The sequence below is a fragment of the Amblyomma mixtum genome, chromosome 3 (assembly GCF_055824585.1).
Source record: "Amblyomma mixtum isolate Tamu chromosome 3, ASM5582458v1, whole genome shotgun sequence".
NCBI classification, from domain to species: domain Eukaryota; kingdom Metazoa; phylum Arthropoda; class Arachnida; order Ixodida; family Ixodidae; genus Amblyomma; species Amblyomma mixtum.
Window position 1 is genome coordinate 258,409,454 of NC_143014.1, and position 25,983 is coordinate 258,435,436.

Consider the following 25,983-nt stretch of genomic DNA (forward strand, 5'->3'; position numbering starts at 1 on the left):
TCTATGCGGCAATACTCGGAACCGAAACCACATAAAGCAAGCGGGCAATCGTCCCAGTAACACTATTCGCGCGAGACGAATACTTCGAAATTTCGAATACCGAGAATTCGGTTCGAAGCGAATATCGAATACCGTGCTATTCGGTCGAATATTCGAAATTATCGAATATTCGCACACCCCTACTAAATTTGTTTAATGCAAGATTTTTTTCTTAATCCACTTTAATCTACTGTCCGCGCCAAAAAAAGAAGAAAATTTAAGGTAGAAGCTACAAAATCAAATGCATTCAAAATTAATGTAAACCAGGTATGCATACACTGGAATCCATAAGGCGGAAAGCTGATAGATTTTGCATCTACAAATCCCTCCAGCTTCAGCAGGTTTGGGGACACTCTCACGCAAGTAATAGGTGTCCACTGAGGCTTGTATCAGTTGAGAATTTCCCCTACGAAGGGTACTTACGCGGGTACTCACAGACACCATTCCAGCGCCATAAAATCAACTTGCCCCCCGGCCAGCTTCCAACATGAATCTTTTGAGCAGCACCCTTACCACCCTCTCCCAGACACGGTATGCAGGGTTCATGCAACACGGTATGCAGGGTTCATGCTGGTTTTCAGCCATGAAACTCAAAGATTTTCAAGGACTTCCAAGGACCCCTGACTATTTATTTCAAGGAAAAGATTGGCACCTGAGCCAGCATGCTCAGTCTTTGCTCGAAAGCATTCTAATAAGAAAGCTATTTCGACTTTTCTGGTGCGAACTTTACGTATGTATAGCGAGCCAAGCGGTGCGCGATGACTGTTGCCTGCATGAAGGAAAATTTCCTGCATGGCAGCACGGCTGTGGGTGATGCTGAAGCCCTTATAACAGCTTTTTTTATGGTGGACAGAAAATTTTACAGAATGGCTTTAGGTGAATTCTACGTTGCGTTATCGGAGTGACGCAAGCGTGCTTCATGTGTGCTTGCATTGAACTGCTTGCATTGCAACTGTGTAGGCTCCTTATGATTACAGCGCACCAGGTCCCATGCCCGAACCCCGTTTGCACTGTCACTTTTCGCTTCGCGCCCAAACCTTGCTTTTGGGGCAGCTTACGGGGTGATGGAAGCCATGTGCAGTGTCGGGCGGAGACAGTGGGGCTTCGTCTGCATTTACGCAGAGCTCTTGTTGAAGGGACAGCGATCAAAGCCGCAGAGGTGGGGTTCCGGTAAAGTTACCTCCAACAAGATAATTTGTAAAAAAAAAATTAAAGGATCCTAGCATTTTTCCACGGCCATCTTTCTCACCAAACCAAAATTCAAGGGTTTTCAAGGACCCCACGAAAATTCCCAGACCCTCAAGGCCCTTGAAAATACTTCTTTCAAATTCAAGGGTTTTCAAGGTTTTCATGAACCCACATGGACCCGAGGTATGAAAATATGCAAGACCCCGTAAGCTGCCCACCCCCAACCCACCAAAAGCCTCGTGGGAAAACTGCCTTCCCCTAACAACCAAGACCTTGCCAAACATGTGGTTGTTGTTAGTGGCTATTTATAAATAAAAATAAACAACAATGAAAGGAAAAGACATTGCTAGCCGCGGCATCTGCCATCGAAACCTGAAGCACCTTAGCTGCGGCTAGCGGGAATAAAAGGACAGGAAGAGGACAGGAAAAGGGAAGGGAAAGAAAGGGGAGAGCAAAAGTAAGAAAGGATTTAACTCACCTTTTCGACATTGCCTTTGTACCTCACATTACATATCTTAAGGTCCTATAGAACAGTACCTTCAAAAACACATCTCATCGTGGCTTCTCGCTAACATGATGTAAAATTAAGATTTTGGTCTATGCTGACGACATTGCCCTCTTTTGTTCTGATAAAAAGAGTGATAAAAAAATGCAGGCTCGAATGGGTTGGGAGCACTTCATGCAGTACAAATTTGCAACATTTTCGTTTGCGATGCTACACTGTGACACTGTTGCAAATGTTGCATCTTGCGAGGAAGAAGGTACATGCGCTACACAGATGTGTATTGTGGTTTAATGTCTTAAAGCGACTCAGGCTATAAGGGACGCCGTAGTGAAGCACTCCGGAAATTTCGACCACCTGGGGTTCTTTAATATGCACTCACATCGCACAGTACGCGCACCTCTAGCATTTCGCCTCCACTGAAATGCGACCGCCGTGGCTGGGATCAAACCTGTGTCTCTCGTGTAGGCAGCCGAATGCAGTCACCAATGAGCCACTGCGGATGGCTGTGTCACAAAAATTGTTCTCGCACAAGTGAGATATTGGTTTTTGTTCAGAAAAACGCCAGAATTTCATGCCATGAAAAAAAATTGCTTTTTTTTTCATTTTAGCCTACGTTGTTCCCTTAACACACTTTAAGAGGGCACTGCACTAGCAGTGGGTTCTGGATCCATTGCACACGGGTGGAAGTTGATGAAGATGACAGCATGCAATACAAGGCACGAGAGATTGGCAGTTAAACTAGAAGGATGATAAGTTGCGGTGACAGCGTAGTGCTCTCGTGCAGTGGCCAGCAAAGATGATCTGTTCGTACCTCCGCGGGTTCAAAACGCACTCGCAGTATTTATTTCATTTCTGCAGGTCTAGCTGGCTTAAGACACTTAAGCAGACGAGTTTTTTTTTCAAGATTGGAAGCCTTAGTGCTAGCACACTAATAAGAGTGCACTGAAGCTTTGTCATACTCACTGCAACTGTATTGACCTTCTGCAAAAATGGCCACCAGAAATTAGGAGAGTTGATCTACACGCAGAGCCGACGTACTTGTGGGTGGCTGCACGGAGACCTGCTAGGCACACACACACACCGTGCACTTGCGCGCCGAGCACCACCCCATGTCAGGCATCAGAAAGGGGCACCCATCTCCATGTGCCTCGTGCTACTCCTCCTTGTGCTCGTGCCATAGTGCTTGATTAGCAAATTTCATGTGGAGAAGAGCAACTCATCGTATGGAAGTCAAGGAAGCTGTGCATCTTTCAGCTGATACCAGTTGCCTTGTCGGTTCAAGCATGTGCGCGCCACAGGCAGCGCGGGCACATACACCTGGCAGGTACAGATCAGGGCACTGCGCACACGCCTGCTCGTGTAAGCTTCTGAACACATGCACATGCTGGCTCCGGCATATGCATGCACATGCAGGCACGTGGCACATACGCCTAGGAAGCAGTTATGAAGCCGGGCTTTGGCTATGCGTGCGCCGCGCTGCCATTCCAGAGGATGTGAACTGAACTGAAACAACGCAAAGCAAGTGTTCCAAAAGCATTGCTTGCATGAGACGAATATTCCGAGGTTTTGAATACCAAGCCAAATGCTCAATTGAATCGATTATCGAATACTTTACTATTCAACCAAATATTCAAAATTATCAAATATTCGCACAGGTCTAATGGTGAGCCCTACGAAATTCCCACAAAACTAAGTCAGTACAATTAAACCAGGATATAACGAAGTTGAAAAAAAAACAGGAATTTTCATTCCATGCAGTTTTTGCGAGAAGATCCGAAAGTACAATGCAGTCGTGAAACTTTCGTTTCTTGAAACAGTTTATCGTCACGAAACTCATGTGGTTCTGCCAATTTTTGAGTGACTCAGCACTAGCTAACAGATAGTCTGTGTAGCAAGTTCATTACATCAAGGTCAACCGCTGCAACACCATTACATGGAGGTCCAAAATGCACGGGCTTCAGTGGAGGCGTTGTTGGGAAATTTAGAAACTTCGTAATATCGAGGAATTCACTATATGGAGGTTTGTTACATCCAGCTTTAACTGTAGTTTTGGATAGTTATCGGAAGACAAATTGGAGGAAAGATGTTAAAATTGAGTGACCTCAGTCTGCCTCAACCACGAAGCATCCACTGAAAGAAAGCTTCCCTCCAAACTGAGAGAGTAGCTCCGGATTTGTCTTTTGAAGTGACAGGTGCCAGCTTAGCAGGCTCACTGGGTACCAGAAATAAAGGTGGAAACAAGAAGTCATAAATTCTCCTCCTCACAAGTGGTATCACACAAGTGACATATCTTAATGTCACAGTCAAGTCAACCAGAAGCTTCCTAATGGAATGCAGGAGGAATGGTGATATAAGGAGTGCTTCGAGTTGTGCAAAAGCACTTCAACGAGCATCACAAGATGTAAGAAAGATGTGGAATGGCTGCAAAGCTACTTTGGTGACCATAGGATACAGTGGAACATCCCCGAAATCGCTGCAAAGTGGAGCAGTTTTCGGGAGAGAATGATAGTATATGACTTATGCATTCCTCACCCAAAAAAGGCAATGAGCAAAAAGTTTTGCAATTTTCAGGAGCCTGCAACAATCATCAGAGACGGATGTTGCCATGAATATTGGGCCTCTGACCTGAATATCCAGAAGCTACTTAACATGAAACCCATACTTAGCCTCATTTTCTAGTGAGAAAGCGCATCACCTCAAAACCCACCAGCTACAGGTCTGTTCCTGACTGCAAATGCTAATAAAAAAAAAACTTCAATATCAATAGTTGAAGATATCAACAAAGTAAGGCCAATCAATTCTAGTACAGACGAAAGAACGAGTACCTTAAGAATCTGCAAACTGCACCATTTCAGCCCACCGACAATTAACGTCAAGAGAGAGACAGCAACCTTGGCCTTAGCTTACAAACATCTTCTGCCACAGCAACTCAGAAAAATGAGAGAATTGGTTGAAGGATTGATTGGACACGACAGACAGACTGGGGCCTGCACTGTTCACCTATCTACTGGAACTGCTGTACCACATGAATGAGTGGGGAAGTACAGTAAAAGCTCGCTAATTCGAACTTCACGGGACTGGGAAAAAAGTTCGAATTATCCAATGTTCGAATTATCAAATGGCCGCGAAAAAACTGACAAGAACCATTTGCATTTTGGTATCATCATCATCATCAGCCTGACTACACCCACTGCAGGGCAAAGGCCTCTCCCATGTCTCTCCAATTAACCCTGTCCTTTGTCAGTTGCCGCCACTGTATCCCCGCAAACTTCTTAATCTCATCCGCAAACCTAACTTTCTGCCGTCCCCTGCTACGTTAGCTTTCTCTTGGAATCCACTCCGTTACCCTTAAGGACCAGCGGTTATCTTGCCTTCGCATTACATGCCCTGCCCAAGCCCATTTCTTCCTCTTGATTTCAACTAAGATGTCATTAACCCGCATTTGTTCCCTCACCCACTCCGCCCTCTTCCGATCTCTTAACGTTACACCTATCATTTTCCTTTCCATAGCTCGCTGCGTTGTTCTTAACTTAAGCTGAACCCTCTTTGTTAGCCTCCACGTTTCTGCCCCATAGGTGAGTACCAGTAGGATACAGCTGTTGTATACTTTTCTCTTTTTCATTTTGGTATACGTACATATTTACTCACGTAACGAACCCACTCATGTAACGAACCCACCCACCCCCGACTTTTGCCTAAGAATTTGAGAAAAAAAAAAGGGTCAGTCGTTAATGCTTCCCTCCGTTTCGCACCATTTCTTGGTAGTGCACAAGGACGCTGCTCAGCGATAACACCACGGTGTGTTTACCTTTTGACGTTGGCTCTAGCAAGAGGGGAAGGGAACTTGGCAGAGTGCCAGCGCTTGTCTGGTTGTGCAAGGCTCGTTTTCAGTATGTTCGCTTCATCGTGCCATGGGCGATTGGGCCGTCTACTGGCTGGGACTCTTATCGCTGGAACGCGCCATAGCAGCAAACGGCTTTTGCAGAACGATACTAAAAGCCTAAAAGCCGGCGCCATGATCGTGGCTGACCGCGTGCTTCCATTGGCGACTAATGGATGGGAGGATGAACGACACCCACAAAGAAAAAAAAGTTTTTGCACGTGATTGGCAGCGCCTGTCTGAAGCCATAGCCTTTCATGGGCGTTGGCTGGGACTGATGCCGACAGTACTTATCCATATTTCCGAATTAACAGGGCTCGAATTAACGCGTGTTTAGTTGTGAGTTTCGGAGGTTGCGTGGAAAAGAGGGTAGGTAGGAAGCCGCCACTGCGGCCCCCAACCTCCGGCGCCGCCAGCCGTCGCACCGGTGATGGCGCCATTTATGCTTTACCCACTCTTCCACGGTTTTATCTGGTTCCATCTTCTATCCCTGTTTAGGACGTGCGCAGCCTCTAACTATGCGTAGGTGCTTTTTTTTTCTGGTCATGTGCTGTTTGCCAAGTCACCCAGATGTGGTGGCGCGTAGTTCGAATTATCCGTAGCGGAACCGACTCGCTTTCGAATTAACGGGCTTTTTTATACATAGATCTCCATGAAGCTTGGCCGGACCAAGTAGTGTCGCTCGAATTATCCTAAAATTCGAATTATTAAGGTTCAAATTAACGAGCTTTCACTGTAAGTATAGACATTAACTACAGCGTGCTTCATTCTGCCTACTGAAAACTATGCATTCACCGAGCTTTTATTGGAAGATATCACTGCAATACACATCAGTTCCTTGTTACAGCTCAGCACTGATGTGCAGCCCCAGCCATATAAGCTCCAGCAAACTCTTGTATCCCCTCACCTATCAAAATCAGGAAGTGCATTATACGTATGTTAGCACATGCTGCTGGTGCACTCGTGTGCAAACCCAAGAAACCATCACATCTGCTCTACACAATGCTTGAGAAAATTTCAAATGCCGCAGCATGCTCCGTTATGTTTTGGCCACAGTTGTACATGTGACATACATCTGCCCAGGTTTGTTGACCTTGTGTGTGCCTAGCCCACTCACGCATATGAGCAGAAAACACTGGCCCCACATGTGGAACAAGGGGCTGCGTACCTTGATGCCTTCGTGCACTGCAGCCAGGTACCGCTTGCCACCCAGCTTGCAATGGCTGGACCGGAAGGCCAGCACAAAGTTCCACACCTTCTCCAGGTGAACCTGCAACAGGAGCCATGAGTCAAAAGGCACACAATTCCCAACAGCCAAGCTGTGCTGTTAGACAAGTCAACCTATCACCACCACCAGCCGAGTCACAAATGGCCTCTTCCAATGATACACAGTCACCCATCTTTTGCCACCTGTGACAATCCCATACAGCACACTTCTTACTTTTCCCACTCAGGGGTGGAAGCAGGCTCCAGCTTTTTGGAGCAGGCACGGGAGCAGCAAGTCTTATCTTGGAGCACTTTTGGAGCAAACTGGTGACCTTTAAATGTGACTGAGAGCAATTCTGTTTGCAAATATTCTATAAACTGCATAAATTTTAATCACCGATCCCATAGGCCAGAATTCATTAAAAGGACTGCAATTGTTCTCAAGACATTTGCTAGGGTTCATGAAAAAAAAAAGGCATGTGGCAGCTACTACAAACAGTAGTTGCAGAAAATTAGCTGTTATTAATTTCAGTTCAGAAAAAAAAAGAAAGCAACAAAATAATGGGGAGAGTTCTATTTGTATTAAACAAACCCAGAACACCTCACTGGAAAAGCACCACATATATGACAATGACACTAGTGGTAAAGCATTAGCTGAGACAATTAATGTAAACTGTTTCAAACTGATTTACTACCGGATGTATAAGAGAAAACAAGTGAAAAATGGATCACAGGTGGTAATTGGCTTGCAGCAAATATTATGACTTGTAGCAAAGTGGACTAGAACTAGCTACTGCCATATAAAATACAAAGACCTTGCTGTTAAACATTAAAAATAAAACCAGCAACAAGTGTCAGTTCACTCATCACAGAAACAAGTATGCAAATAGGTTTGATACCAAAATTTCTCCCACTCAATCCACTTAATTGCATCATTCTAATGAGAACTATAAAGAACTATAGAACTATAAAGCGACTATAAAAGGACCTGCACTGTTCACCCGATTCTGTCACATAACAATGCGCCAAGAATTTAAGCGACAGGACTTGCTTGGTAAACTTTAAAGCCCTTCAGTTCTGCATAACTTTTTAATAGCCACAACCAAACCGTCAAAAACAGTGCAGCAGAATCTCAAATATACCATGTCAGGACCAAAAAAAACAATCAATACCTGCAAACCGGTGAATTTTAAAATTTGGAAAATTTCCGCAGCCAAACCAACAAGCAGGGGGCTAACTTAACCTATTTACTCACATAACTTCCGTCCTCACGTAAATGCACACCCAGAATTTGTTACCCAGACATATATGAAAAACAAAAATGCACCAGCATGCACGCAAGGCAGGCTGTGGAAGATCGGCGTGAACATGTTGCCGTGTATAGCTGTGAAAGGTGCGAGCAGCGAGGGGACGCCGGCCGCGCCGCTGTGAAGATGTAACCACATAAATGGCCAGGCCAAGCCAAAGCAATGTCATAACTGCTGTGTGCGAGGTGCGAGCACAACGGGTAGTGCCCATTCCCTGGCAGCTTCACGTGTAAGAAGTCCGTAGTTAGTTTGTTAAATTAGCTCTGGTAAAGAAAATTATATTCGCTTGCCGTTTACCCGGCCCACACGCGCTGGCGGTTGCTTTCCAGGACAAGGTGTCCGGAATCCTAAACGACTGAACAGCCGAACCGTTGGCGGTCCGGTTTGCTGCTAGTCAGCCGGGTCCATCGCGAGAACACAATTTTAGCACAATTTATCTCCACTGGCTCCTTACTGCTGGCTCTGCAATTGTATCTTGCGCATTTATTGCTTAGAGCTGTGCATGCGCCATCATACTATTCCGCGGGCACAGGGGTTGTGTCGGCCTGCACATGGCGATTTTTTTTTTTTTTACCAGTGAGGGGTGCGAGTGCGGGTTCGATGTATGCGTGGCAATGTAGGGCATACATGCGCGTTATGACCTTTATGGAGTTTTTTTAGGACATGTTCGCGAAATCTCAGCATCTCTTTTTGGAGCCCTAAATTATTGAAAAGAGTGCACAAATTATGCGAGTGAACCTAGTATCTCGTTGTCTACACAATAAATACCGTTTTCTATGTCAGGTAAGTTCACAATACTGGCCGCGCTCAAGTTATATTACCAGATAATAGTTAAAAGTACTTATTTTTACTCATGCTTGTACAAGCCTTTCGTGGCAGCCGCACCGACCACCCCGAGCAGGGACCACCCCACGAGCGAACCCAACTGTCTATGCGAATGCGGTTGCATCCGTTTCGTAGCGAGCGCCCAGTGTTGCCCAGCCGACAATAACACTCGGCTAAATTTGGCTCTGTATACTTGCAATGGGCGTAAATTACCGTTTACGCGCAGCTTGGCGCAGGACATCAAATTGGCACAGCATGACGCAATTGGCACAGCACTTCCACTGCTGCCCACTCCACGCCTTGCATTTCTGTCTTTTCAGGCCTTTGGCCTCACAAAACATGATGAACCCATTCATTAGTCAATCCAACAATTCAGCACACCCCATGGCCACAACTGACTAGCTGGTGCCATGTACTGAAAGGCAAAATCATGCTCCAAACTGCAAATTGTAATGCGAGAAACGAGAATGAAGCATGAAAGCACGATGTAAAAATCAATCACAGGGACTCGCAAAAGCCAACGGCATTTGGGCACCATGAAAATCATACAGTTAGAATTTGAAATTTGTATAGCAGATAAGTGTGAGAAATAAGGCTACATTTCTGCTACATAGGCTATGTGTGCAGTAGTCATCAACCAATGTAAGCATTCATATACAACTGCCGGCTAAGTTTCCCTAAAGGATTTTTGTTCAGCACTTGGGAACTTGTGGTTTTTGGGAAGGGAGATAAGGTATATACAGTATAGCCTCAATAATACATTCTTAAATCATTATTTCCAGACCAATAAGGTGAAAGCTATAATGAATAAAAATGTTCCATCAAGTTACACTTATATTCTTCTGGTTAAGAAGTTCTGAGGCATGATTTCCCAGTAACTGCGTTCATAATTTCATCAAATTCTCATCACGATTCGTTTAGTGACCAGCAAAAGGTGCACTAACATACGAGTCGGCTGATCCTACGAGCATGCTGTATGAACAGCAAAAACACAACAGCACTCGGCTACTAGAGCGGCCTCTTCACAGTGCGTAAGAGTGATGTGACAATGCGTTAAAAAACGCCAGCTACGTTGAAGAGGACAAGTTTCGTCCTTGTTATCACTGAAATGGATACGTTGCAACGCTCATTTTGTCAAGCAAATACATAGTCAGTGGCAAGCTAATGTTATATTTTCCACTACTAAAAAAAAATAGTTAGGCTTGTCCCCTTGTTCCTTACGCTCCTCGGTACTCATGCCACATCAATTATCAAAACCGGTTGGTCCCAAGTACCCAAGCAAGTCGTTTATTCTTTGCCCCTCCCGTGGGGTGCCTTTTATGTTGGGCAGATGGACAGAAGTGTTAATATGCACCCGCAAGTGCACAAAAGAAAGTGGAAAATATAATCGTATCTGCCATCTGGCTGCCCATAGTAGCATCTGCAGCGAACAGAAATGCCAGTCGATATACAGAGGGTGGCAGATTTTGGCCAAGGACAAATCCTAGCTAGAGATGGAGACAATAGCGGTCTGCCGTATTGCAAAGCACCATAATTCAAGGAAAGAAACTGAATACTAATCTGACAGATTGTAAATCTCTCACTCTCATGTCACATGGTGACCTTCTATGCTTTGCTATCATGATTTGGTTTTGTCACGCTGTAACCTTTGTATAAATTTATGACTTCTTGATTGTCCAGTTCTTTTGTGCGTGCGCTGTCCTTTTTGCGCTGTAACAAACCTTAATGCAATTTTTGATACACTTTAGCCAACAAAAACTTAAAAGAGGAGAAACAAATAACAAGCAGCAAAGGAACAAAAAAAATGAAGTTCACTGCTCCTGCTAACACAATGCCATTTTGATGTGTTTGCCTCAAGGCACCAAGATGTTCAGTTTGACAGAAGGGCAGAAAAAAGAGAGATGGTAAAAACGGTTGCTGCTGGTGGAACAGGGCAAAATGAGGATGAAATGAATCACACTTATTCGATCATTTTCTGTAGACCATAGGTAAGTGTAACCGTGGAATACTGTAGGCTGTGTTCAATTTGAATGCAGGTGCGCAGAAAAAAAAAAGGTGTCACAATGTTCGCTTCACAGTTCGTAACAATGTCTAAGTGGTTAAATGAGCTCAGAATTGTGCAATGAATTAAAACAGTGCTTAACATGGACATACAACAGATACGCTGTAATAAACCACAGACTCCATGAGTACATGAATGAGACATGGCACGGTTGAAGTCTTAACTGGGATGAATACTGGCACACAAACTACAAAACAGCGTCCCAGCACCACCCAGTTGAATACAGTACGTGACCAATTTTCTGGGCTCCAATAATTCAGACTCGCATGGAATTTCAGATTTTGTTGCCGAACAATCAAGAACAATCATGGACGTTATAAAAATGTGTACATATTTGAAAACAATATTTCGGATTCTGTTGAGCTCAAAAGTTCGTATTTCTCACACTCATGGACCACAAGCACACATTGCTGCTGCAGCAAAGCAGACTCTTCACCACCAAGAAATGCACCATTTTGAATTGATTGGCTTGGTTAGGCATGGTTCTATGCCTTACCGTTGCCACTCCAGACAACAGTACACACTACTCTTCCTTTTAAAGCCCCCCCCCCCCCGTGTAGCAATGGTGGTACAACAAATGCAGCTTAGGAAGATAAACACAGGGCTCACACTGATAACATGATAGCAGAAGCGTTGGTCATGGGGCTCAGATGCCACCGTGATCCTGGGAATGGGGAGCAGGAAAGGGGGTTGTGGAGTCTTCCACTTCTCACATATTCCCCCTCTCAGTCTGCCCAGCTATCGCTGCCTTGGAAACGCACTTTCTCCTCGCCTCATGTGGGGCGCGAGAGGCGGCGAGAAATTCACACTACAGCGTGGTTGGGCTGAGTTGCTTGCCCTGGTAGGGTTCAGTTGCTTGCCCACCAATGGTATGATTCAGGGCATTAACCTGCTAATTGTGCAAACATTACTGGTAACGTGCAGTGTGCCGAGGATACATGCTGTCCAGATATGTCAGAAGCACGATTTTGACTCAGATACAAGTTATAATATTATCGTTTGTGAGCGCAGCACAGCAGAGGGCAAAAATTAGCGATTCTTTTAATTATTCAGACCATTTCCAGAAAAATTAGGTTGGTTGTTATAGTAGGCACAGGCAAGTGGTGCACCCAAGTGACAGTATCCTTCGGGTGGGCATGAATGTGAAAGAAAGGCCAGCACAGCACCAGTGTGCTGTTGCTTGTGTTGCAGCTGACACCCTGATGGCATGATCAAGTCCTTCCGTTGAAGGTACCAACCACCTCTGGCAGGGTAACATGCCTGGTAAATGAAGGTCTGGCAAGTTGATGTATGTTCATTCTCAGAAAACTCAGCATAACTGAAGACAAGGAACAAGGAACAAGCATTTCAAAAGATGTGCAATCATCCCGTCAAATCGTCAGTCTTTGTCCCCCATCATTAGTCCCACCTTGTCCTCTGAAAATGCCTTGCAGTAGCACAGTGGTTTGGACCAGCTGGTTCCTGCTCTTGTGTGTACGTTTCATTTGTGCTGCGAATCTTTTCTACACCATGAAATGCTTATTGAAAATCGAACACACCACAGGTCCACTCGTAACAGCCGAAATAAGAAAAAAATATCCTGCATTTAAAATTCTGTAAATCTCAACTAACAGTGCAAGTTTACTTCTCAACATCACAGAGCTGATACAGTAGAACCCCGTTCATACATTTTTCACCGGACTGGGAAAAAAAAACGTAACAGCCGGGAAAACTCAACAGTGAGGAAAGCTCCAAAAATGAATGAGAACAGTGCAGCTTTGACTTGAAACAATTTATTTCTGCAAAGTGACCTTAGAAGTTTAAACAATCGAAAATGGTGGATTGCAGTTTCTTTCGCTCGCTGGAAAGCACCACGCGTTTCTCAATAGCCTGAAAGGCCGCATTGCTGTCAACATAGCTTTGCGGTGCGACGCACATACCTGCGGAGGGGGTCTAGAGCCGCGACGGCTTCTCCAAAAATCGGATCTGCCAACTCCCAGGAATCATGCGGCTCGTGCTCCTCGTCGTCATCGCAGTCAGCGGTTTCACTCACAACTGAGTTCGCAATGATCTCTGCAATGCTTTAGCGCTCCGACATCACGACGGCAGCATCCACGGCGACGTAGTCGCCGCATGTGATTCCCGTGGCACCCAGCACAATTCATAGCCTCAGTGAGCTCTTGATCACAAGAGGCTGCTTTGTTACTCTTCATCTTCCATGGCAGTTTCCACTTCCATGCGAAAGCCACACCGCGCACTGCAGTGCTGTGCATTTGACGCGCTCACTGTAGTCCACGCTGAAGCGACGTAGTGCACAGTGTCAAGCACTGAAATGGTCGTAGGCCGCGCTGGCTGCCTGTCGACTGTGTTTAGTACGTCCAGCTTTTCCTCAAGGGGAAGTGCCTTCCGCTTGTGTGGCGCCACGACACCATCAAAGCACGACAAAGATCGCGACATCGCGGTTTACAAGTTCGACGTTCACGAGGCGGATGGCCATCTAGTGGCGGCCTCTCCAACTCGCGTGCGGCTTCTTGCAGCCAGTTCCGTAGCCAAGCCTGGCCAAGACTCGTCAAAAGTCAAAATGGTGGTTGGCGTGCATTGCCCGGGCGGATTCGGGGTGCCCGGTTGCGACGTATCATGCGAGAACGTTTCCTCAGCTACAACGTAACAGCGGGGTTCCCAATACATTTGATCCTATGGAAGCTATACCGGGACCCGAAGAAAGCAACGTAACAGCTGGGAAAACGCAGCAGTGAGGAATGTAACAGCGGGGTTCTACTGTATCCCAGTATTACCTGTTACAGTGCCAAGGCAATCCTTTTTTGTGAACTGAAAAGATGTTTATGTTTATCGGGTTTAACGTCCTAAAGCGACTCGGGCCACGAGGATGCCGTAGTGAAGGGGCTCCGGGTAATTTCGACCACCTATGGTACTTTTCACGCACACTGACTTTAACGACACCTCCATCGAAACGCGACCGCCACGGCTGAGATCAAACCCGCATCTTTCGGGTCAGCAGCCGAACACCATAACCAATGAACCACCCTAGCAGCTTGTGAACCGAACAAAGGACAGTGGAACCGGCAAATTAACAAACTGATATAAAGCAAAGCAGTACACATGAAATTAGCAAAGCTACACTACTCTGTATTAGTGTAATATTAATTGTTTCGTGTTGCGTTTAGTGGCGCATAAGCATCTAAGGCTATTATGTGCCAAGCTCAAGATGTAAGAAAATTGTTTCGGCAGTGTGTTACAAAAAACAGGTGAAAAAAAAAATCAGTAGTATAAAGTGCCTAAAAAGTTGGTGGCTGCTACCTCATAATGCTGGGAAAGAAATTTTAGGAATGGCTGGTATTAAAACCTTTAAGAAAGGTCGAGTAACCTCAGCGGCCATCTTGGCTCCCAACAAATCAATCAAAGACCTTTGCATTCTTCTCAGGAATGAGAAGGTGGCTGAGGTGTACGAAAAAGTGAAGCAAAGCAGTGGATCAGAATTTATAGTCTCTCGTGAAAGCCTGCTTCGCTCAAAAAGCTAAAAACATAAGATATCATAACAAGTGCATTGTTGCTTAAAACCAGTGTTGGGTGAAAAGGAAAGCATTCATTGTAAAATTGGGAGAATTACTTTTTATTTCATTCTTTCAAGTTTCATGCATAAGAATAAAATGTGATTAATTGTAAGCTCATATCCTCATTTTTCACAGACTGGCTTCTCCTTTGTCAGTGGGAAGTTGTGTATAAGGTGTGTTTGTGTCCAATGCAGAGACGACATAAAATCACTTCTATAAAACGTTCCTGATGCACACAGGTCTTCCATTCACCCAGAACGGGCTTTACAAAATGCAGCTCATTGTTAGCTTTGTGGTCTCATGAAGCTTGCCATTTGCCTCAGTTTATTTTTTTAGAGCTTTCATGAAGTCTTTATGTGGCATATCTATGTTTTAACTGCACATTACGGGCACATGCGGCACATGCATCTGCGCACTGATTCCCACATGACTAGGGACCCAGCAGAACTTTATTGTATGTCTTTGTGTTCAAGTTTTCATTATGTTATGTATTACATCTCCTATTATGGGTTTCTGCATACAGGAACTGCATAGGGAAATGCATTTCTGGAGTTTAGCATTGTAATTACGATCAGGGAGTCGGTGTAGACAACACATTTTTCTATGTTTTTCTGAATTATTTCGTAAACTGCAACAGCAATGGCGTAGCCATCTGCCACGAAACTGATGCGCACTCAGGTAGCCTGACATTTTTTCTTCTTTCCCTTGCATTACCGGACTCCCAATGCAGGGTGCAGTTTTAGAGCTGTCTGTGTAAAAATCTGCCTAATTCTTGTACTTTTCCTACACTGTCAAAAGTTCCTGCAGTATATATTCTTGTGGAGATTGCTTTTTGTGGATGTCTGTCAACATACGATCGCATACAGAAGGGAAAGTGTACCTGGGTAGCAGTGGGTGGGGTCTCAGGGCAATATTGGGCAGCGTGTTCAGTATAGCTAACTCTTTCTAATAAGGGAGTAATTGCTCAATGGCATCCACCCAAGCGCAGCCATACGGCTACAGAGGAAAGCTATACAGCTTCCTCAGAAACTTCGTAGTTAAAGAAAAATTCGTCCTGGTCCGGGGTTCGAACCCGGGACCACCGCTTCACCGGAGCAGTCACTCTACCAACTGAACTTATGGTAGGGCGAGAGTGAATTGATCAATAACTCGAAGTGGGAACAGTATTAGTCAAACATTTGACCAATACCTAACTTTTTGCATTTTTCTTCAAAGCGGAGGAGGAGTGGTCTGACTGCATATGACTTGTTGTTAAACAGTTGTTGGATAGGCACTTTGTAACTATGGGGTAGGAGAGATGTTTTGGTAGTGAATGGGATTTTAGGACATTAGTGCATGTAAGCATGGTTCTTCTGTCTACGAGCGGTGGTTCATTGCTGGTCGGTTGGTTCGCTTTACAAGGTTTAACGTCCCAAAGCGACTCGGGCTGTGAGAGACAGGCTATGAGAGAGGCTATGAGAACATTTCAATGAGTTGGTCAACACTGAGATGGTCCGCAAATATTTTTTCTAAGGGTGTCTTTTCTCGAGAAAGCTCCCCGTCAGCTATTTATTTATGGCCCTCATGGCAAATTCATAGGGCAAAAAAGAGGGGAGTAAGCGGTTGCAAAGTCATACATAAAAACAATGCTGAACACGCTTTTCCAGTAATAATGAACGCATGCAGATTAAAATATAGCAACATCATTACACAGTATTATGGGGCAAAGGAAATACCCGTAACATATTGCTGTAAAAAAATATGCGTTGCAGAATAAAAGTATTAGGGTGAGAAAATGATACAAGCCACAGTATCACAAGGCTCATGTTGTTTAGAAACAGTCGCAAGAGTAGCAACCAACGACAATGCAATTGGCAAGAACAATATATAAATAGTACAAGAACAATAAAGTAACGCTTAAACATGAAAAATCGGCTCCATTGCCATGCAGGATTACAGTGTGAAAAAAACAAAAATATTCTAATCAACAGCAAAGTGTTCCCTTTAACAGCCTTATGAATTCTTCAATGTTGTTAGTAGTAAGTAAAGTTGCTGGCAGGTGGTTCCACTCCAATAGCGCTCTGGGGATGAAAGATGCCGCGCAAGCAGTAGTACGGCAAAGTGGGATGCCGACCTTGTGAGCATGATCAATGCGTGATGAAATGTAGGTAAACCGGATGAACAGCACTTTTTTTGGACAGTCATTAAAGTGATAAATTTTAAAGAAAAGGGTGAGTCGTGACATCTTTCTGCGCACCTCAAAGGGCGGTAATGATAACGAAACTTCCAACGACGTGGTTTGTTTGAGGTGATTGATAGTGACGGTGACAAGCTGATTACTACTGGCAGGTGATCACTTACATAGGGGTTGTCAACGACATCCCATTTAAAGTCCATAAAAACAGGTGGTGAACCAAAAGAAAAGTCTATACAGCTCATTTTTCCCGAGCTTGGAGAACAGTATGTGTTTTTGCCTGTATTCAGCAGGCAGGCAATATTTGACAGAATAAAGTCTTCTAAAATACGATCCCTAATATCTGTTTGTGCACTTTCCCAAAAACCGGAGTGAGCATCCAACTTCTAGATATGGCTCTGGTAGCCATATCTGGTAGCCATGGTATGTGGTATTCACCTAAAACCACTTAATAATTTATAATCAAATTTTTCTCTCATTCTGTTTCGGTTTCAACATTGCTGTGATGTCAAAGTTTCACACAGGTTGCAAGAGTTATAAATAAACCGCAATATAACCATTGCTTCTTCATTTGTTGTCATTCCCACTCTTGAGGAAGGCTGCCTTTAGCATTTTAGTAAATGCCTCGTGTTGCCTACACGTACCTTTGATGCCACAGCCATCGTTCAGCTGTGCACACTAAAACCGAAACAGCATGAGAGAAAAATTCGATTATAAATTATTAGTGGTTGTAGGCGAATACCACATGGTGATCCATGTATATTAATGTATTATGCATGGTTTGGTTAACGGGGGTTTAGCATCCCAAACTGACTCAGGCTATGAGGGATGCCATAGTTAAGGGCTCTGGAAATTCCACATGGGGTGCACTGACATCACACAGTACACGCACCTCTAGCATTCCACCTCCATCGATATTCAAATTCAGCAGCCGGAATCGTCAATGCGTCTTTCGGGTCAACAGCTGAGTGCCATAACCACTGAGCCACCACGGCAGCACATCGTTACAAAGAAGAAAGTAGGGACCCAAAAATTAGGTGTCTGTACTCATGTAATCTCGGCGCTCTACATGTTCTCACCAAGTAATACTTGTACGCCAACCCAAGAAATGCTCACCAACTGCGCTGTTAGACCTGGTCTGGCTCAGCTTGTTTGACCACGCTTGGAAAATTTTGTGTACCAGAAAAAGTTTTAAGAACTACACTTTGGCTATAAATGTTGGGTCCCGACTTGATCTGTCACGTTTTTCCGAGTCACAAAAATATTCTGTACTTAATTTTTCCTGTGAATACCAGCTGTCCCTAGTGTTTGACCTGCCACCATTTTTCTTCCATTATGCACGATCACACTCAATGCAACTTGCAACGCATCTGCAGCGAACCAGCTGGTTTCCTCTTGATAGTAAATCAATGCACATTCACACGGAGCACAAAACTTGCAGAAACATTCACTGTACTTGTTTCTTCACATCGACAGCTAAATGCATCAATTTCCAGCAATGCTAAGCTCAAACTACTTCAGAAACTGAGCTCCTACCACATCTTGTGTGTTGCAGCTTATACTGAGCATGAAGGTACAAGCAGCGAGCCAGCCAGCTCATGCAAAGCAAATTGCACACCAGTGTGAATGAAGGCAATCTGAAGGTAGAGAAGGGGAAGGTGCAAAACAAACCACTCACAGGCTTGCAATGCTACACTCACTCTCGTACAAAGCTGTTTTTAACTAAACATGCTACAGAACCTCAGGCCATACTGAAACAGCCACACCAAATCCCTTTTCATTCACTGTATACAATAATATAGCTCACACAGTGCATGTGAACAGAAGTGCTAGTGACCTAGACAGGGTTGCAAGCTCTACAAAGTCTTCCTACAATGCATAAGGCCCCCAGCTTACAGTGATTCCACGAAAAATGGCAGATTTAAGCATTTTTCGTGAAATTTAGCGTTGGCAGCCAAACTCTCACATTTTGATGGTAGGAATAACAGAATGATGGGGAAGTGACTACCTTACGTTATTTGCAGAAATACAACATGAGGGAAAGTTTGAGACCTCAGCAAAATTTTAAAAGTATTACTATGACTCTAAAAAAATCCCAAACCATTCAGGCCAAGCATAGCCAAAGGAGGATCCACCGCAGGTCAGGGTTGTATCAGAAAAAAAGGTTGGAGTTCGCAAGAGCGTGCCTGGACTTAGTCAAGAACTGTCAGACCTGGCTGCTGGGTGGCAAATGTACCAAAAACTGCTCAAGAACTGAAATCCAGTGACTGAGACCTCGCACCCTTTCTTTCTAAGCAAGATGAGCAAGGTGAAGGTTTCGATGTCCCGTCTTTTTGGGCTGCAATGGAAGAAGCAACCTCAACACGCTTTTCCATTGCAGTCATTACACAGATCCTGTTTCAAACAACCGCCGATCTTTGAGTGCAGATAACACATAACTTGATGCTGAGTTACAATAGCCACCTTCAATTTTAGATGTACCTCTGCAGCATGAAGGCATGCAAAAAAATAAACTTGCATGTTTCTTTCATGTGTCCTATGCTTGCCGCAGAATTTTGGAGATTCTTAAATCTGCATTAGCAGAATTCCATGGATTCTTTCGTTGGCATCTGCGGAATTAGAAATTTTCCTCTGCACAAACTTAGGGACCTTAAAAATGCATCACAGCCAACTGCTACAGCTAAATAATCATGTATTGGTATTTGTCGTGTTCAGTGGTTGTTCTGGCAACCAGCACCCCCAAAGAGATGTATCCGGCAAACGCTGAATAAACAACCTCCATTGCTCCTGCACTCTTGATGTGACTGGTCTGCACAAACGATACATGGTGTCAGAAGTGAAGTGACGAAGACATGTGAAGATGGAGGGTCTGAAGGCCCCAGAGTCAGTCCAGTTCGCCAGAAATGCTGCCGAGAACTGGCGCCGGTTCAAGCAGCGCTTGGAAATTTTCATGACGGCGACGGCACCAACAGCAGGTCGAAGCAATACACAGAAGACAGCATTGCTGCTGCATGTGGTGGGTGAGCAAGCCATCAATGTTTATAACACGGTGACTAAAAGGCCAGCCTACCTTCGCCACAGCAGTACAAAAGTTCCAGGACTACTGTTCGCCCAAGAAAAATTAAACTTACGAGTGGTTTGCGTTTCGCATGTGAGAGCAGACTGAGGGAGAGCCATTTAAGCAGTTCTAGCACGATCTGTTGCTTAAAGCGCAGACCTGTGAATTCGGCAGTCTGACAGACTCCATGATCCGCAATCAAATCGTATATGGCAAAGCAAACAAGAAGCTGCGCCAAAGATGGCTACGCACAAACAGGATTTAACTCTGCAGAAGGCGTTTGACATGTGCAAGACTGATGAGATACTGACCAAGCAGGGTAAACTGTGGGGTGAACAAGAGAACGTAATTCACAACATCAACCAAGGCTTTCAGAAACGGGGGACGGAGTCGGCCCTAGTGCCAACCAAACAACGTAGTGACATGCACCTACGCTCACAAGGGACCGGCTTTCCCGGCAGCGAGTGAAGAGTGCCGCAAGTAAAGAGGCCATTTTGAGGCATGCTGCACGCCGTCAGCCGTCCACAAAGTTCATGAGGATCAAATCAATGAGGATGAATTTGATATCCTAGTGGTGGGTAGCCTCACCGCTGGAGCCAAACCTGAGTAGATAGCACAGCTAGCAACAGCGAAGGTGAGAGGTATCGATGTCAAGCTGAAAACTGATACTGGGGCGCAGACAAACTTTTTACCATTGTCCTGCAGGAAGTGGGTAAGAAAGACAGTGCCGCTTCTGACCTCCCCGACAACTTTGAGCAGTGACAATGGCGGCGTCACTGCGCACAATGGAAAGGCACGGTTGTCACTGGCCTGTGACGGCATGGAACACGTGGTTGAGTTTTTCATTGTAAAGAAATCCTACACAGCCATCCTAGGACTTCGTGCCAGTGAACTGTTCGGCTTTTTCAGCCACGTTTCCACTGTCACCAGTCAAGGCATCGTGTCGCAGTATCCGGAGGTACTCCACGGTCTGGGGTGTGTAAAAATAGACACCATATGGGCTTAAGGATGGAACCACCCCTGCAGTAAAAACAGCTCGTTGAGTCCCACAGGCACTGCTGCGGCTGCCAGAGCAGGAGCTGAAGCGTTTGTCCAAGGCAAACATAATCAAGAAGGTGCATGAGCCTACGGACCAGGTAAGCCCCTTGGTCACTACTGGCTTTGAAGAAGGATGGTCAACTGGACTTTTGCCTAGACCCCAGAGCCATAAACCAGAGAGTAAAGCAAGAAAATTACCAGCTGCCTAAATGGGAGGATTTTGAGGTAGAGTTGGCAGATGCCGAATGGTTCTCAGCTCTGGATGCCAACTCGGGCTTCCAGATCCCACTGGACTCTGAAACAGCAAGGAAATGTGTGCTTGCCACTCCCTTTGGGAGATACCAGTGTCTTCAGCTGCCATTTGGAACAGCCTCAGCTCCAGAGGTGTTTCAGAAGTGTGTGTCAGATCCTACCTACAGGGACTCCCTGGGGCTAGGGTCTATGTTGATGATGTCCTTGTGTGCAGCAAGACACAAGAATAACATGACAAGAGGTTGCTGGCAGTGCCGGAGAGGGCCAAGGAGCAGGGGGTTCACCTTCAACCTGAACAAATGTAAACTGGGACTGAAGCAAATAGAGTTCCTTAGTGATGTTATCAGCACAACAGGCCTTTCTCCCAGCCCAGCACTGGTTCAAAGCATTCATGGCTTTCCATTGCAGACAACTAAGACTGATGTGCAGAGGTGATTCGGATTCATAAACTATCTAGGAAAATATCTGCCTAACCTGTCTGCTACTACTACCTTGATGCGGGATGTCATCAGGGATGACGCAATCTCCGAGAGGACCAACGCGCATCAGGCAAAGTGGGAGATACTAAAAGCTTGCTTGTGCACAAGTCCTGTCTTTGCACTGTATGACCCAGGGAAGCCCGTAAAGGTGTCAAGTGATGCCTCTCAGTACGGACTTGGGGTAGCACTTTTACAAAAGCATCCTGAAGGGTGGCCGCCAATTGCTTATGCCTCTACAGTTCTGACCAGCGCTGAAACGCGCTACTCACAAATTGAAAAACAGGCTTCGGAAGTAAGGTTTGGTCTTGAAAAATTCCATCTTTTTGTGTGTGGTTGACATGTTCTAGCAGAGACTGACCATAAGCCTCTCATTGCAATTTCCCCGAAAAATGTGGGGGATATATGCCCCTGTTTGCATCTTTTTTATAAGGCTCATGAAGTATGAACGAGTTTCAACTGCTCCTGGGAAGCAGTTGGTGGCACCAGATACTCTCTCGAGAGCCCTGATCACCAGCAAGCCTGACAGCACCAAACTGATGGACATGGAAGTGCATGCAGTTGAGATGCAGCACAGCCTGGTCAGTGACGTCACAAGGTCCCAGCTGGTTCGTGAAACTGAGCAGGACCCTGAACTGGCTGAGGCAGTACGTTGCCTTCATGAAGACCGGCCACTACAAGCCATTAGCTGGTGAGCTACGTGAGGTCGCTGTAGTACTGTTCAAAGGCACAAAAGTGGGCATTTCCTGTACTATACGTAAAAGAACACTTGAAAGAATCCATGATGGCCATCTCGGTATTAACAAATGCAAAGCTAGGGCAAGAAGGTTGGTCTTAGGGCCAGGCTTGGGCACCGACATTGCAACTTTGATTCTCAGTTGTGATATCTGCCAACAATTTGTCTACCAGGAGCCGAAACAGCCACTGCTCATGCGAGAATTGCCAAGCCTGCCTTGGGCAAGGCTAGGGGTTGATCGCTTCGAGTATGATGGCAATTTCTATGTGATAGCACACGACGCATTCTCCAGTTTTCCTGAAGTGGAACGGCTCAGAGAAACCACAACAGAAACTGTCATAGCAGCATTGGGCAGTATGTTTGCAAAGCACGGTATATCTTTAGAAGTAAGGAGTGACAATAGCTCACAATTCAGATCAAAGGCATTCCACAGTTTGCTGAGAAGTAAGGCTTCAAACATACCACATCGAGCCCCACCTTTACCCGCTATATTGGTCTAGCAGAGAAGGGGGTGCAGGTTGTGAAACGCATTCTCAAGAAGACATCCAACTCTAACCAAGACTTTTGGCTTCACTTGTTGAGTTGCAGGTCAGCACCCTTGGAAGATGGCCAGTGTCCTAGCGAGTTGCTCATGGAACGACGCACTAGGTCTAGACTTCCATACTTTGCACCCGTTGTCCCTGCTCAACCTGTCAAACGCAAGCAGGATTGCTTCTGCAGCCACTGCAGACAGTTGACCTGGTGTGGCTAAGAGAAAATGGACGATGAGGCAGAAAGGTCGGGTGCGGGAGAATGCAGCTCTACGGTCATCACTGGTCATAACTGAAGATGGACACGAGCCACGACGCAACAAGATGCACCGGCTCCCTATCAAAAGTTTCTTTGTGGAAAAAGATGACCCAAATGATGCTGGCCTGGGTGCATCTGAAGCCCATCCTGTGGCGGAGGCCCAAGTTCCTGATACCAGTGAGCCCGCGCCAACCCCGCCTCATACCCAACCTCTACCTGCAACAACACAAAGGAACTCATTGAGTGCCAATGAGTGTGCAACTAGGCGATCAGCAAGAAATATTCTACATCAGAGGCGCCTTACCTATGATGAACATTTTCAGCAGTTGAATGAGTAGTTGTTTGTGTACTTTGTTTAGCCTTGAAGGAAGGATGGTGTAATGATATTTGTTGTGTTCAGTGCTTGTTATGGCACCTGGGTGCAACACCAGCACCCCCAAAGAGATGTACACCCCCCGTCAAAAGTATACAGTCCACGGGATTTGCTTGTTAGGCGTACTGTATGCCTCGTTATGCATCCTCAACAACCGTAACCTCTCGAAAGAGGAAAGGCTTCGCGTCTTCAATCCTCCCAAGCTTTGGACTACTACATGTGCATGAAAGCCCCACTAGACAGCTTAGAAGCAAACCCCTTGGGCTGTATACTTTTGATGGGGGCTGTACATGGTGAACGCTGAATAAACAACCCCCATTACTCCTGCACTCTCGATGTGTGTTAACACTAATGAGAAAAAAAAAAAACACTCTGTCACATACACAACCTCCCATGCTGAGGCACACCATGGTGCTTTGGATTCTTGCAGCACTGCACCCCCTGCACCGGACTGCATGCACTACGCACTATTATGCAAAAGCAGACAACAAGATGGACAGCTGTGAATGTGAAACCGAGGCCAATTTCATACCCTGCCCTACCTGAAGTCTTTTTGCGGCACACACTAAGTTGGCATTGAGGGCCTCTGCCAACAACTATCCTACGGCTTGCAAGGCTTATATTCAGGCAGAGGGAAGTCCCACGAAAACAGTCGTCCAGAGAAACCCACCTGGGAGACTTTGTACTCGGCCAGCCAGCAGACCCACAGGCGGCCAGGTGCAGCTGGTCTCTGGCCACACATGGATGCCTCCACCACCACGGCTGGCCAGCGGCGTGCAGAGCCCAGCTGGGCCCACACCAGGGCACCGACCTGCACGCAAAGGTTGCTCACTAGGGGCCTCTGCAGGCATGCTCTATCACTTCCACTCTACTGAAGATAAACCTTTCCCCTGGGCTGACTGATTCATGACTTTTTGCCATCTTGGCAGCACAAAACGGTCGGGATCAGGCAAAGAGACAGACACAAGGCTGGTACTGCACTTTCAATTGCACTTTGTTTCATGCATTTATGTATGCTCTCTGACCTATCTTTATCCAGGTCTACTGAGTCATAACAAAATGTTATAACTGTAATGAACATCAAAAGGAAACAGCGCCAGGGAACAGATAGTAAAAAAATACTATGGGAAGATCATACATTTGAAATGACAATTTTGCGAAGCAGTTGAATTTACCCTCAATAATTACTTCGATGCTTTTACCCTAACTCTCTGTGACTCGGCATTTATGATTGTGCATGCAACTTTTTTAACTTTTCCTTGAAGCGTCTAGAGCTGTTTTCACAAAGTCAGTGATGCTGCAACATTTGGAATACCTGCTCGACAGAATGGTAGGACCATTTTGTGCCTAAAAAAAAGAACCACTTCTGCGCGCCTAGCAAGTTGTCTGGTGCTGCAGCTTTTTTCTTCTCTCACGCGGCAGAATTTTTTACTTTCTTAAAACCATTGTAGCTGATTTTTTGGTGCAGTGCTGCTCCTTAACAACTGGGCATAAATAGGCATAAATGTGTTTTTTTTTTTTAAAGAACAGGCATTAAATTCCGTGAGCATGAAAGTGCGTGCTGAGCGTGAATTAAAAAAAATTTTTGAAGTCGTTCATGTTATTTTGTTAAATAGGGGATTGGAAATACTGTCAAACCTCATTATAACATACAAAAAAACTGTAAGGGTTTGATATAGCCGAAATTCATAATACAAAATTTCGTCAAAAACGCGCATAAGAGCACAGCAGTTTAGTTCGTGAAGGGATCACAACAAAGACGATGTTACTAAAGAAACAGGGATACATTTTCACAAATTTTAGGGCCGTTTCTGAAGGCTCTCGTGGCAATTCCGTAGGCCATGGGCTTTCCGTGGATTGCCCAAAGAACGTGTGCTGCGTGTCCAAGGTGAAACATAGGGCCAGTGTGGGCAACCAGTATTGCTTGTCTTCCCCACATAACAATGCCATTTGGTCAAGAACCAGCTAGAGTGGCTTCCTCGCTTCACAACTGCATTGCAAGAACAATGTTATGTCAAAGCGAAAGCTATCGCCATTTTCACCACTCTTGCAATAGCCAATATGAGTGCAGGATGGTTACTGTAAGGGCACCACAACTGCCCACTCTGCTGCTTCCAGGGTACTGCCGACAGATGCAAGAGGAGCAACACGTGCTGACTGCCTAGCTACCAACCCTCCACATCGCTCTATCTTCTCCGGTGGTGTTGGCGAGTGCGTGATCCGAACACCAGCATGAGATTAAAGCATGAACACTTGCACGAATGCTTGCCGCACCACTGCCAGTCACTTGTGTAGAGTGGCGAAGCCTGCCACCTGCCATCCGAGTGGGTGCCACTTATTGCTGGGGAGTTCAATAGACAGTGGACTGACTCTCTTTAAATGGAACCTCAAGGAACCGGGAAAAGATGTTCCATTTAACAGGTGTTCCATTTAGAGAAAGAATAGAGACAAGCACAGACAGCGTTTAGCATCATTTTTAGCATTAGCATCGTTTAGCATAATTTGGCATAACTTCATAGCACAAA

The 25,983-nt window shown here is 45.4% G+C and overlaps 1 protein-coding gene across 1 annotated transcript in view; it reads right to left on the reverse strand.

Annotated features, from left to right (window-relative positions):
• Positions 1 to 25,983, reverse strand: part of LOC149354524 (DNA (cytosine-5)-methyltransferase 3B-like) — a 148,898-nt gene that overhangs the window by 110,373 nt on the left and 12,542 nt on the right. The window contains exons 2-3 of the mRNA XM_089575998.1: positions 24,129 to 24,269; positions 6,781 to 6,882 (exon numbers count right to left, since the gene is read on the reverse strand). Of these exons, the coding sequence (XP_089432124.1) occupies positions 6,781 to 6,882; positions 24,129 to 24,269 (243 nt within the window). The remainder of the gene's footprint in view (positions 1 to 6,780; positions 6,883 to 24,128; positions 24,270 to 25,983) is intronic.